Raw genomic sequence first — 15,037 nt, forward strand, 5'->3', positions numbered from 1 at the left:
ATTGAAATAATAGATTATAGAGCCTTAAAGATATTAAAATACTTTGATGGGAAAATTGAACTGGAACAGAATTGAAGTGATATGACTTGTAAAGAGTGTGAGGCCTTTAACAAAAAAAAAAAAAGTAAAACTGGGACTCTCATGAGAATTGAGTACACGGCTTTTGTTTTATCCAGCATTTTCCAAAATTGTTCTATATACCAGTAGTCCCGAGAATCATTAATAGTTGTTACACACACAAAAAAAAAGATCAGCTAAACAAAAAATATCGAACATTTCTTTACTGGACTTCTAGAACCTGAAATAATGCTGATATGTTATATATCTTCAAGAATGTGATATAATATGAAGCATTTCCCTAACATTCTATTTCAGAATCCTTTTTGCAGAACAATAAGAAATGCTTAACAGGAATCTGATTACTACTAGGATCTTTTCTTATGTTTGCAATTCTGCGAATCTGACTTGTGACATTTTTCTCAGATTTTCTCTGTGGGCAGTTCTGTTTGTGTTGGGAAGACTTCTGACTTTAATTCTTTCGGTACTCACTGTTGGCTTTGGCCTTGCAAGAGCAGAGAATCAGAAGCTGGATTTCAGTACTGGAAACTTCAACGTGTTGGCTGTTAGGTAGAGTTGATTTAAAATTTTTCTCACTTTGCACTACTATATAGTATGTATTATCAGTTTACAATATGAATCATCTAAAAATAAAGGGATAAATACAGGGGTTAGGGTAAATATTCATTCGATTTGATTTCATACCTGTTAACGATTTCATGTCCAAACTGAAGTACTAAAGCGTTTATTTAACTTCTGGGATTAATCATTAGCAGGATAATTATTCATTAACATAATCTTGTCAACTTAGTGGGAATTTAGCACTAAGTTAATCCTGTCAAAGCAGGATGGACTACTTTATTCAATGGCATTGTTGGGGTGCGCTGTGATTCTCTGTTTATTCCTTTATATTCTCAGAATTGCTGTTCTGGCATCTATTTGCATTACCCAAGCATTCATGATGTGGAAGTTCATTAATTTTCAGCTACGGAGGTGGAGAGAACATTCTACTTTTCAGGCACCAACTGTGAAGAAGAAACCAACAGTGACTAAAGGCAGGTCTTCTAGAAAAGGAACAGGTTTGTATTCAGTAAGCAATGAAAACCTTGAAGTAGGAAACTTTTTTTTTTTTTAATGTTTTGGGGTTTTATTTATAATCTTGTTAAGACTTAAAATCTTATAAAGGAAAGTTTATTCTACTTATTAGCAAAATTAGAAACAAAATCATTTCCCCCATCCTACAGTTTGTTGGTCAGTTATTCTCCTCAAAAGCTGTCCGCTGAGTTCTCTCTGACAAGTTTTCCAGACTTGATGACTTTGAGCCACTATAGACCAATGTGGACATGGGCAGTTTTAGTGAATAACTAACCTCGAGAGTGATTGTACTTTCAAGCATCTTACTCATATTTTTTTAAAAAAAACTTTTTTCAGCCCCTTCCCATCTGCCCTTTAGTCCCAAGTGGAACACCTTTTTTTTTAATAACTTCTGATTGTTTGATCCTTCATCTTTGAGTCTGCATCTCACCTCTTTTCTCCTTCTGGCTTTTGATTGAAAATGCATCGACAGTGGAGTAATTTTTTTCAACTTCGAGTGTTCATAGTTGGAACTGTAACACAAGGAGTTCCATTTTAAAATATATATCAACTGTGGTTTGCTCCTTATAAGTCTTTATAGCTGGTAGTTTATGTTCTCCAGTCCTATCCTTATTCAGGCTTGTATCAGCAACTCTTGACCCTTTGCATGTCATATAAATTTTACTGCATCTTGGTCAGTTTTCACATACACAAATAGCTTCACTGGGGCATTAGATTGATATTACATTGAATCTGTAGATCAGCTGAGGGAGAATTGAGTATATCAACCCATGAACATGATATATACCTCCCACTTATCTACATTATCTTTAATTTCTCTCAGTAATATTTTTTAATAACTGCTTTATTGGAATATAATTCACACACCATAAGTTCACCCTTTAAAGTGCACGTTTCAGTGGTTCTTAAGTATATTCACCATTAGCAGTCATTTTCCATTCCCTCCGTTCCCCTGCCAGCCTCTTACCTGTTTTCTGTCTCTGTAGATTAGCCTTTTCTGGATATTTCCTATCAGTGGAATCATACAGTATGTGATCTTTTGCAGCTGTTTCTTTCACATAGCATATTTTTAAGATTCATACATGTCGTAGCATGTACCGATACTTCATTCCTCTTTATGGCCAAATAATATACTAGCGTATGTATATACTATGTTTTGTTTATCCGTAAGTTGACTGACAGTTGGGTTGTTTCCGCTTTTTTGGCTACCGTGAATGATGCTGTTAACATTCACGAGCAAGTTTTTGTTTGAACGCCTGTTTTTTGCTGTTTGGGATATATAACTAGAAGTGGAATTGCTGGGTCATATGATAGCTGTATATTTAACATCTGGTGGGAACTGCTAAACTGTTTTCCAAAGTGCACCATTGTACACTCATTGTTTTGCGTGTTGATATCCAGTTGTCCCTGCACCATTTGTTGGAAAGACTAATCTTTATTGAATTGTCTTGATACTCTTGTTGAAAATCAGTTGATCATAAAAGTAAGAATTTAATATTTCTGGACTCTCTATTCTAGTCTCTTCATCTCTATGTCTGTTCTTATGCCCTTGTCTTGATTACTATAACTTTGTAGTAAGTTTTGAAATCAGGAAATGTGAGTCTACCATTTTTATTTTTTTCACGTTTTGGTTATTCTGGGTGCCTTACATTTCCATACGAATTTTAGGATCAGCTTGTCAATTCCTGCAGAAAAGCCAGCTGGCCTTTGATATGGATTATCTTGAATCTGTAGATTGCTTTGGGGAGTATGAACATAGACATCCTTCCATCTTTTAGGGTCTTCTTTAATTTCTTTCAATTAAACTTTATAGTTATCAGTGTGTAAGTCTTGCACTTCTTCATTAAATTTATTCCTAAATATTTTATTCTTTTCAATGCTGTTGTAAATAGAATTGTCTTCTTAATTTCATTTCTGGATTGTTCATTGCCAGTGTGTAGAAACACAGTTGCTTTTTGCATAATGATCTTGTATCCCACAACATTGTCGTGCTTATTAGGGTTTTTAAATTTTACTTTACTATTTAACTCTAGTACTTTTGTGGATTCCTTTGCATTTTCAGTATACAGGATCATGTCATTTACAACTAGAGATAGTTTTACTTTTTCCTCTCCAGTCTGGATGCCTTTTGTTTCATTTTCTTGCCAAATTATCCTGGCTAGAACCTCCAGAACAATTTTGAATAGAATTAGAACGGATATCCTCATATTATTCCTGATCTTAGCAGGAAAACATCTAGCCTTTCACCATTAAGTACGATGTTACCTGTGAGTTTTTCCTAAATGGACTGTTTCAGGTTGAGAAAGTTTCCTCCTATTCCTACTTTGTTTGTAATTTTTATCATGAAAGGATGTTAGATTTTGTCACGTGCTTTTTGTGCAACGATTGAGATCATCAAATGGTTTGTGTCCTTTACTCTGTGGATATGATGGATTACATTAACTGATTTTTTAATGTTAAGCCCACAGTGCAGTCCTGGGATAAATCTCACTTGGTCACGTATATAATCCTCTTAGATGCTGCTTGATTTGGCTTGCTAGTATTTGGTTGAGGATCTTTACACCTGTATTCATAAAGAATATTGATACGTATTTTTTGGTAATGTATTGATTTTCAAATGTAAATCCAGTCTTGCATTCCTGGCATAAACCCAAGTTGATGATGACAATATATCACTTTTGCTGGATGGGTTTTTTCAATATTTTGTAAAAATAGGATTTTTTGCATCTGTGTTTATGTAAAAGATTGGGCTATAGTTAGCCCTTTTCTGGGGTAATATCCTTGTCAGGTTTTGATACGAGTTATGCTGGCTTTATAAAAAGTATTGGGCAGTTTTGTCCTTCTTGTAATATTTAAATGTTTGGAAGGATTCACCACTGAAGCTGTCCAACCTAGACTCTTCTTTATGGGAAGATTTTTCTTTTTAACTACATGTTCACATTCTTTAATAGATAATAGGATTATTCAGATTTTCTATTTCTTATTGTTTCTCTTTTGGTAAATTGTGTTTTTCAAGGATTTATCCATTTCATTTAAATTTGCAAAATGTATTGATGTAACATGATTCATAATATCCACTTATTAATGCCTGTAGAACAGCAGTGATTCCCATCTTTCATTTCCTGTGTAAGTAGTTTATGCCTTTCTCTTTTCTTCTTCCATCAGCCAAGAACCAACATTTGTCTTCTTTTGCTGATTGTCTCAGATGTGTCATTGATTTCTGTTCTTATTTCCCTTTCTTTGGGTTTAATTTGCTGTTTTGTTATTTGTGGTTTACCTTGTGGAAATAAATCATTGATTTTTCATCGCTTCTCATGAATTACTTGCAGTTAAGGTCAAACTTCCCTTTCAGCAATGCTTTACCCTTATTTCACAGGTTTTGATATATCTCTTTCATTATCATTCAGTTTCAAATATTTTATAATTTCAGTTGTGGTTTCTTCTTTGACCCATGGATTATTTATAAGTAAATTGTGTAGTTTACAAATACTGTATTTGGGCATTTTCTAGGTTTTGGGGGGTTTTTTCTTACTGATTTCTAGCTTAATTCCACTGTGGTTAAAGAACATACTCCGAATGATTTCAGTTCTTTGAAATTTGTTGATACTTTCATTATGTCTCATCCTGTGTTCAATATTGATGAATGTTCCATCTGGACTTCAGAAGGATGTGTATTGTGTGTTTGTTGGGTATTCTGTTCTGTAGGTAGGTGTCAGGTCCATTTGTGATGTCCAGGTTTGTATCTTTACTGACTTGGTGGAAGGAGTTCTGCTTGTTCAGTCAGTTACTGCAAAAGGTATTGACCCATTTCTTCTTGTAGCTTGTAAGTTTTTGCTTTAAATATTGTGAAGATAAGTTATAGGTATATCAAAATTCAGGGTTGTTATATAAATCCCTGTGGGATTTGTCCTTTTTTATTGTCACATGTCCATCTTCATCTCTAGCTTGTCTGAATTTACTCCAGTTCACCGACTATCTTGTGGTAAAGTGTTAGCATGCTCTACCTTTTCCTGTGTTTTTCTACTTTAAACCTTTCTTTGTCCTTAAATATAAGTTGTGTCTCTTGTAAGCAGCATGTAATTGGATTTTAATTTTTACATCCAGTCTGACAAAATTATCTTTGTTTTTTTGACAGTTATACTGTGATGTGCCTGGGTTTGGTTTTCTTTGCGTTTATCCTGCTCGGTGTTGTGTAGAGCTTCCTGAATCTTGGCTTGGTTTCTTTTGCCGTTTTTGGAAAATCCTTCACCATTATTTCTTCAGATATTGCTTCTGCCCATTCTCTTTCTTCTGTCCTTTGGGGATTCCAGTACACGTGTTAAACCCTTTTACCCTGTCCTTTTATATCTTTTCGTGCTTTCTGCATTTTTCATCCTTTTTTTTCTGAGTTTCAATCTGAGCATTTTTTTTTTGTTCACTCATCTCTTCTGTTGGGCCTAATCTGCTATTAAACTTTTATTAAATTTATATTTTTAGTTACTGTATTATCCTGTCCTGAGATTAAAGATTTTTGAGTCCCTGGATGAAATTATCTATCTTTTCATTTATTTTTATTAATCATTGTTCTTTTAATATCCCTGTGTGACAACTCCAGATCTGGATCACCTGAGGATCTATTTCTGATATTTTTTTTTCTCTTAGTTTTCAGTCATTTTGTCTTGTTTTCTGGTACACCTGATATATATATTTTTTTTATGAAATCACTTTTTGTAAAACTTTAATTTCCGAGACATTTAAAAAGTCACACTAAAAGTATCACATTAAAAGTAAAACAAACAAGACTGACAATTTGTAAACAAAACACTCTGCAAACAAAAATAATTTGCCAGTGCATCCAAACATTATTTTTAAATAAGCAACATTATACCAATTTTTTAAAATTTAAAAAGCCAGCACTGCATGTATCCTCATACTTAAAAAAAAAAATTATTGTAAGAATTCTGCCTTTATACACTAAATACTGTGCTAACAATATAGAAGGCCACTTGGGGCTTTCACACGATGTAAGCCTGTGTTGTTGGCACATAAGGCGGTTACTGAGGCCACAGGGAGGCCGACTGGGCTCCAGCAAAGCCAGGCAGAAGCCAGTGCCCCTAAGGTCAGGTTGAACACTGAATGTTTTGTGTAAAAGCATGCAGAGGCTCTGGATGAATTAGTAGAAGCTCTGGATCATTCTGTGTCACTGAAGCTGATCTATTTCCAGTTTGTCCTCATTCCTAGGACATCAACTATTTCTAAGGGCTTTCTTCTCTGGTGGGCCCCAAATTCATATTTTTGTCTCCCTGTCATTGTGAGACTTCCCAATTCTCTCTGTAGCTTTATTCTTTGTTAGGAGTTACTTTCTGCTGGATTTTTCTGAGTCTTGCTTGGTGCGTGCACGTTTAGTAGTTGGCAAATACCTTGGGGGAGAAATACACTTAGCTGACTTGGTTTTTTCCCAGTGCCTTCAAATAGCCATTTTCGTGTTCGCCTTTTGTGGATATTTTTGGAGGGAGGGTTGGTCTGGCATCAGTTATTCCATCATGGCTTGAAGAAGGCGATTATAACACTCTTAAACATAAGAGTTATCATCCAAAACACCAATTTTTTAATATGTTGGAAAGAAACATATCCCCAAGAACTTCCCTTGTCTGCTGTCCAGTGTGAAAATGTTCCTTTTTTTCTACCAAAAGTATTGCTCTGCAGACTATTTTATAGCTCTTCTAATTGTTTTTAGAGTTTCTGTCTTCTTTTTTTCCTACCTTCAATAGTAGTTACTTTCCTTTTTTAACTATTTTTTTAATTGAGATGTCGTTGACATATGTAATTACTTTTAACTTGCTGCTTTCAGTTCATTGTGTTTAACATGTTATCAGGTTTTATGGTTGGTTAAATACTAGTAAAGATTAAGCACTAGTAAGTAAGTTTCACCTAAGGGCATAAGAGTATATATTAGGTTTTAAATTTCCTTTTCTGAGGGTACCTTTATGTGTAAAAGATAATATTATTTGCACTTACTTAGAAAGTAATCCTGATTTTTTTTCTCTTTTCAGAAAATGGTGTAAATGGAACGGTAACTTCAAATGGAGCAGACTCTCCCCGTAATAGAAAAGAGAAATCTTCATAATGAATTATAATCTAATTGATTAATGTCCCCAAAGAAATCTGCTTTTTACTATATCTTTCAGCACTAGAGATTTTTTTCTGTTCTTGAAAATACAGTTTGTGCTCTTTGATTCTTGCTACTATTGTTTCATGCATTTTTTAAAGGGCATTTGAGGGGAGGATGATTACTATGAGTGAAAAAAATACTTCAGCTTAGACTAAGCTACCTGCCTTCAAAATAGTTTAGGGACCACCACCATATTTTATTTTATTTTGTTTTTTATCTTTCAGCATTTTTCTAATGATTTGAAGAGAGAACTATTTACAAAAATTCTACATATCAGTGATACAATTTCTTGCTCTCACCAATTTTTTATATTAGCAAGATGGCCTGTTCCAGCAAGGCCATATTTTTTAAGTTATCTTTCAGGGCAAAATGGAAATAATATAAAGTTGGATGTCAAACTTTAATATGTTTTCAGTGTTCTCTAATTTTTAGGAATTTTTGTAGCCTTTACACTTGGGGAAAAAGTTTTGTAAATTCACCAAAATACTTGTGTGCTTTATTTTTTAGTGGTTGTTAATGTTATTTACATCCCCATTTTTTTAAGGGAGAAAAAAACATACTTTTGGTTATGGCGTATGAAGATTTATTGCCATATATATTGAATCAAAATATATTAACATAAAAGTACTTGTGAAGTAAAATCTTTCTTGTGCATTTTCAACACTTGTAAACTGTAAATCAGAAAATTAAATATTTACTATAAAGAAAATTTTAACATAGCCCTTTTTGATATGTTTATTAATAATAATTCTTAATGGGGCTTGTCATAAGTTTGGTACGCACAGCAGCTTAGAAAAATACTGTTTAACCTGAAAACTCTTTTAAAAAATCATGCCTACTTGATTTATATATATAAAAAGATGTCAATATTTGGAAAACATTTAATGCACTAGCCTCAAATTGAAAATTCAGGTGGATAAATAGTCTTACAAAAGACAATGCTTTATGTTATAACTGTAGCTTTGGTCCCATCCTTATCTGAGAAACATTTATCTGTATAAAACATATTTTTGGATAAATATATATATATATATTTGTATCTCTATAGAAAGGCTCTAAAAAACATTTGAGTAAAATATTTGGTTCCCTTTTCTATAATTATCCTTTAAAATCTTTATAGCTCTATTTGGGTTTTTGTCGTCTTTACAGGGCATATATCACTCCTTGCAATGTTCACATTTCGCTCCCCACTTCTCACTTTTGTCACCAGCTAATGTTTGCGCCATTTTTAGTATAAAAGTTGCAGACCTGATAGGTCTGCAGTTTAATCAGTTGCCATGCTGCTAGAAAGTCATGCTTTCTGTTTCCAGCTGTTTACCTACTTCCTGGAAAAAGTAGTAGCTCTCTGTAGCATCATGGAGTTTCAGTGGAACCAAATCTCTGCCATTAAAAACTGGCATTATATTGAACTATACATTGAGAAATCAATCAGAATAAAAATTTTTACTTTCACAAGCCGTATCTTGGATGTTTTCTTTGTTGTTAGCAAATTTTATGCTCTTTTTAGTGTCTAATCTCATTAAAATGTACACGTTGAAAGAGTGTACTTCTGATAAACATTTAGAACAGCCTTTCTTTCCTAAAAAGTGTGTTCTACCAAAAAAGACGATTATTTTCATATATTATTAATGAGGGCAACTGTGAGAAAAAGTGGTTTATAACCAAATTCAGGGACTATTGAGTTAAACAAACTTAAAGCTGTCTTTTTTTACGGCAGGACACCTAGAATGACAACAGCGGGGACACAGCATGCAGTGTCTCCACACTCATTTGAGGAACTTCTTTCTATGAAATTACATACAGCATATGCTATGTGTTCTACAACATATGCTGGGTTTGGGGGGTGGGGGGAAGCCCTTGGTATGTAGTTAAAACTTTACAAAGCACATATATACACAAGTGTAATTGTAAATAGTAAGCCCTAGATCCCCTCCTCCGAGGAAAGTCTGTACGGGCCCCCCAGATCCTGCAGAGGCTGCTGCTGTCACCCGGCCTCTGGTCAAACTTTGAAGACTGATGGGAAGCATCACGGTAGGACCATGAGCCAGGACAGCTGTCTTACTGAGTGACCTTGAACTAGTTGCTTTGCCCTTCTGGGGTTGTCCTTCCCTCCATAAAAGGGGGGATATGGCTGTGAGTAGTCCAGGTGGACTATTCTGGAACAACTGTATTAACTACATTCTTCTAAAATTAATCGTACACAGTCCTTAAATTCAGAACTAATCCTGGAACAAAGCTTGTATAGATGAGGAAATGGGAGGGAAATGTTTTGTTGCACAGACGGCAATAGCCGTTGACACCCTATCTCTCCAAGGTGTTGCCAAATGTCTTCAAAGAAAACTGGCTCTGCTGCCTGTCTACACGTGGACGCCTATAAGAATGGATTGATACTGACCACCTGTTTGCATTTTTTAAAGAGTGGCCTTAAAAGTAACCCTGGAGGAAATTCAAGGTAGTGCTCAGACAGATGTTTTTTTCCCGAAGATCACCCTAGGTGTGATAGGTAATTCAGTTAAGAAGCATCATCTGCTTTAAAACTTCACAGGTTTGGGAGTTGCAGAGTAGACATTAGCAAGTGTTGGAAGAATTAAAGACTAGTAACCTAGGGCCTGAAGAGAGTCAAGGGGGTTGGACTGAGTGTGTGTTTTAGAAGCCCTGGGTATACAGACCAACACACTAGGATGAAAGGAAAGGCAAAAGGCAGGTCTACTGTATAGCATAGGGAACTATATTCAATATCCTGCAATAAACCATAATGGAAAGTATATGAAAAAGAATATAGGGATTTCCCTGGCGGTCCAGTGGTTAAGAGTCTGCGCTTCCACTGAATGGGGTGTGGGTTCGATCCTGTAGTCTGGGAACTAAGATCCCACATGCCGGGTGGCATGGCCAAAAAATTTTTTTGATTAAAATTAAAAAAAAAAAAAAAATATATATATATATATATATGTATAACTGAATCACTCTGCTGTACACCAGAAACTAACACGACATTGTAAATCAACTCTACTCCAATAATAGGTCCATCTGGTTATTGAGCACTGTGTAAAGCCGTTAGCCATCTATGGAAGGCAGCATCCGCTATGGCTCAGCTCTATCCTGTGAAGACAGCACAGAGCTCAGTATTTACAAAGACAACTAGTTTAAGCATGACTTGCTTTACAAAAAGCTGCACTAGGTATCTGTGTGTCACACGTCAACCAGTTTTATCCAATACCATTCAAAGAAAGGCTAAGCCACTTTGTCTAGCTTAACTATTTTTAGTGAAAAAATTATTACTGTATTTGCTTAAAGGTAAAATCAAACATTTTGTGTTCTGAAAACAAGCAAATCAGAAAAGAAATTTAAGAGGCTTAGGTTCTGTCACATAACTACTAGTAACCTAACTTTGACTTTATGTCAGCCAAAGAAAGAAATCTCTTCTTATTTTGAAGATCCAAACTTCAAGTGATACCTTGTTGATTTCTGCAGATATTAATAGGTACATAGTAGTAAGACTAGCAGACCAGAGTTCAAATCTTGACTCCTCCACCAATAAGCTCTGTGTGATCTAATTAATGTCTGTACCTCAGTTTCCTGAGATAATGTCAGCACTTACCCCACAAGGTAGTTCTAAGAACGGATTGTGCATAGCTCCACACCTGATGCTTATTAAATGTTAGTTGTTAGCCCATACGTTTATGACAAACAGCACAGGGACTGAATGGCTCATAGTAAGTATTAAGTAGTTTTAGTTGTTACTACTTTTCCCTGTAAGACCCCATTGCACAAGGTTGATGAGCACTCATGGCCACAGTACAAGGACAGTGCTCCATGGTCGCTGAGCAGGGGGGCCAAAGATGCTGCAAGAGCTATTCAAGCCACCATCACGGCCATTTAATCACTGGAAGACTGCAGGCATGCTTACCCAGCATGAAATTTCATAAAGCAAACTTCCAAGTCTGTACTGAATCATTTACACTTGTGTGACACAATAATCATAAAAGCAAATAGTGTGTATAGTTTCTAAAGAATGATTTTTTTCTTTAAAGGTATTCCGGCCCTTTGCACAGCAAACATTTGCATCTTTTTTTTTTTTAATTAAGTAATTTATTTTGGCTGCTCTGGGTCTTAGTTGTGGCATGCGGGATCTTCATCGTGGCACGTTTCATTGTGGCATGCGAACTCTTAGTGGTGGCATGCATACAGGATCTAGTTCCCTGACCAGGGATCGAACCCAGGCCCCCTGCATTGGGAACGTGGAGTCTTACCCACTGGACCACCAGGGAAGTCCCTAAAGAATTTTTATTTTTATTAGATACCTATGGTTTATGAAACCATACTTTCATTCAGATGGCTTGTACAACTTCTAGAGAACTACTAGCTGCTTAGAGTTGCCTTACCTTCTAATGGAAAGAATCAAACACCATCAGGTAAATGAGCATATTTACCTGGGACAGAAAAAGTGTGTATTACAAGATAGTTTATCAAGAAATTTGAACAGATCTCGTAAAATGTCCTAGAAATTACAAGTGGACTGGAAGGCCTGGGTATGGCAGTGGGCAGGTGGGGCAGGGGGTGGGAATATACACCTAAGTGTGGATAATATATGAAACAGACCCAAATCTTAAGACTGAGGTTGTTACTCTGTTGTATATTGGTTGATTGACTTCTGGACTAATAGCTTTTTCCTCCCTCGAATATGAGGAACTATAATAAAACTCCTTATGAGAAGATTAATGTTTCAAAAGTACAACTTTACCAAACTAATTTAGGTTATTAGTGATCTGACCAGTTAGAGTGGTCCTTTTCTATTTCTTGCTGATTTCCTTCACAACAAACAAAAGAGTAAGACACAGGTTATTTGTAACTCAGGGCAGAAGGGAGAAATGTCTATACTGTATTTACGCTAATAAATGAAAAATGAAAGATTAAATGAGGCTTTTAAAAAGTGAATTCAATTCTGTAGGATTAAGATCTAGAAGACTACCAGGAATACATTAGAAGACTGGTGATTTACCTAAATCCTAATACACACAGGGAGCTTGGAAAAGTTCAAAAGAAAATCCTCGAGGCTTGGTTCAACTTTATCTTCAAAAAGAACTTGCAGGGCTTCCCTGGTGGTGCAGTGGTTGAGAGTCCACCTGCCGATGCAGGGGACATGGGTTCGTGCCCTGGTCCGGGAAGATCCCACATGCTGCGGAGCGGCTGGGCCCGTGAGCCATGGCCGCTGAGCCTGCGCGTCCGGAGCCTGTGCTCTGCAATGGGAGAGGCCACAACAGTGAGAGGCCCGCGTACCGCAAAAAAAAAAAAAAAAAGAACTTGCATAACTACACAACATCAGTCATTCTCAGTGAATAGAAAGCCCAGTTCAAACCCAGAAGTTATTTCTCTGTTGATATCATGGCATAGTGGGTCAACTCTGTCTCAGTGCAGAAACAGTGGTACAGAGGAATGAGAGGGGGATGGGGAAATAGCCATTTAGCAAAAAGAAATCTCTTTCTGAAGAGAGAGAAATATTCTGCACTGATTGTCATTGACATTTATGGAGCACATCTCTAAATATTGGCCATTATACAGAAAGCAGGCTCATCTCATTTATTCTTCTATGATACAGCATCCTAATTTTGCATGGCCTGTGGGTTTTTGTTTTGTTTTTTTTTCAATGAACACTAAAACAATAAAGAATTTGAAAAGCAAAGCCATCTTGCAGAATGTAGCTTCAGGTTTAAGTAATCACAGCTCTCCTTGTTTTACTGTATTTTGATGAGCGCCAACATTCTAATTACAGCCCAGCATCTCTTGTTCAGCCGGCAGTGCCAATCATCCCCATTATGCATTGACATGGAGTAAGTACCCGTTAGGGGCTGCTGCAATCACCATCCTCATTTCCCGATCACGTTCCATCCACGTCAGCGCTCTAGTCTCCACTGGGAAGAGCAGCTGTACTTGCTGTACTCATTAACCCAGCTGCCCTTGACGTTTGTACCTTTTTTTTTTTTTTTTAACTAATGTCTCAAATTCTCTACAAAAGGAAACACTTTCGGCCTATGATTTTATTTATTTATTTTTTTGCATTGATTATTTCAGCTGTCTCTTTATGCAGGAGCTACACTTCCAACCAAAAGAGTCCTCTTCCATTTCACACACTGGGCTTCAAAATTCCAAATAGAAGCCCTACGTATTACTATGATTTGATGTAACAGAATGGCCAATGGGAGGGACTAAGCTGAACGCAGGTCCAGAACTTCACTCACTGATCTGAAAGTGTGGCTTTAAAAGTTTCTTTCTGATATTTCTCATTGCCTAAAAGAACTGAAGTTACCAGTTTTGTAGGGTATTTTATATTTAGTGATTCTCATTTCAGAGATGCTTAGTTTTAATGGGTTCCTACCCTGCTTTGCCTCCCCTTGCGCTCTGCAAATGTCTGCTCTCGATAGTTTCCATTCCTTCCACGGCATCTTTATCTTTCCCTGCATGCAGCAGGGTCCCAATGTCTAGCATCTTGCAACTGAAATGAAAGAAATGGGGAAGGGATATGTGCATTTTTACATCCTGGCAGAGCAAAGGACCAGCCTCTCCCACCTCAGTCCCCAAAATACCCTCCCGCATCCCATTCTTTATCCTCCACAATCTTTTTTTCCTTAAGACACAATAATACTGTACTTTACTGATTCTAAATGTACTCTCCCACCCCCATACTTCAGCCTCTCAAATAAGAATGGGTCTTTCAATCAATGGCATGCAATAACCGGCAGCATTTTTTCTTAGTGTACATAAAATAAGGATTTTTTTAATGGTGAATTCTTTGATTGCATAAAATTCAGTAAAAACTGCTGGCATTTGTTAAAGGCTTACTAAGTTGTGATTATTATTTTAAGTGCTCCTCCACTCATTTTTACTCTTCCTAAGAAGCATATGAATAGGTAGGGACCATTCTTAGCCCTGTTTTACAGAAACTGAATCTCTGAGTATGAAGTGACATAAGTGGCAAAGCCAGGCTTTGGACACAGGTGTGTTTGACCTGTTCCTCCACCCACCCCTCCTCCACCCAAGCCTGTCCTTACAAGAGGATCATTAGATCTGATGTTCACTGTTTTTACTTCCAGGGAGTTTTGTGAAGATAAAGTTATTTCTTTTTTTTTTATAAATTTTTATCTTATCTTTTTTTGTGTGTGTGGCTGTGCTGGGTCTTCATTGCTATGCACGGGCTTTCTCTAGTTGCGGCGAGCGGGGGCTACCCTTTGTTGCGGTGTGCAGGCCCCTCACTGCGGTGGCTTCTCTTGTTGTGGAGCACGGGCTCTAGGTGCGTGGGCTTCAGTAGTTGTGGCGCGTGGGCTCAGTAGTTGTGGCTAGCGGGCTCTAGAGCGCAGGCTCAGTAGTTGTGGCGCAGGGGCTTGGTTGCTCCGCGGCATGTGGGATCCTCCCGGACCGGGGCACGAACCTGTGTCCCCTGCATCAGCAGGCGGACTCTCAACCACTGCGCCACCAGGGAAGCCCCCGTCCCATTTCTTAAAGCACGGGTAACTCAGCCAGGCTCTAGCCTCTTGTGCCAGCCACTGCCAGCCATATGGGTCTCCACCACCACCGTTTCCTGTAAGGTCACCTGGGTCCAGAATCACAGGCCTGGGTTTTACAAGTTGCCTTGTCAGGTATTGTCCAACATGTCACTTTTTAGACTCTTGAAACAACTTGTTCCAGAAAAGGCATATTTGGTGATGCCACTGTAACGTTGGTAACAACGTTGTTCATGTA

At 37.0% G+C, this 15,037-nt stretch overlaps 1 protein-coding gene across 2 annotated transcripts in view; it reads left to right on the top strand.

The window, feature by feature from the left end:
* Positions 1–8,758, top strand: part of TRAM1 (translocation associated membrane protein 1) — a 28,839-nt gene extending 20,081 nt beyond the window's left edge. For both annotated transcript variants that reach the window (XM_067712084.1, XM_067712085.1), the window contains exons 9-11: positions 484–627; positions 976–1,136; positions 7,185–8,758. In XM_067712084.1, coding sequence (XP_067568185.1) covers positions 484–627; positions 976–1,136; positions 7,185–7,258 — 379 coding nt within the window. In that variant the 3' untranslated portion in view covers positions 7,259–8,758. The remainder of the gene's footprint in view (positions 1–483; positions 628–975; positions 1,137–7,184) is intronic.
* Positions 8,759–15,037: the final 6,279 nt, after the last annotated feature.

The sequence above is a fragment of the Pseudorca crassidens genome, chromosome 17, assembly GCF_039906515.1.
Source record: "Pseudorca crassidens isolate mPseCra1 chromosome 17, mPseCra1.hap1, whole genome shotgun sequence".
NCBI lineage: Eukaryota > Metazoa > Chordata > Mammalia > Artiodactyla > Delphinidae > Pseudorca > Pseudorca crassidens.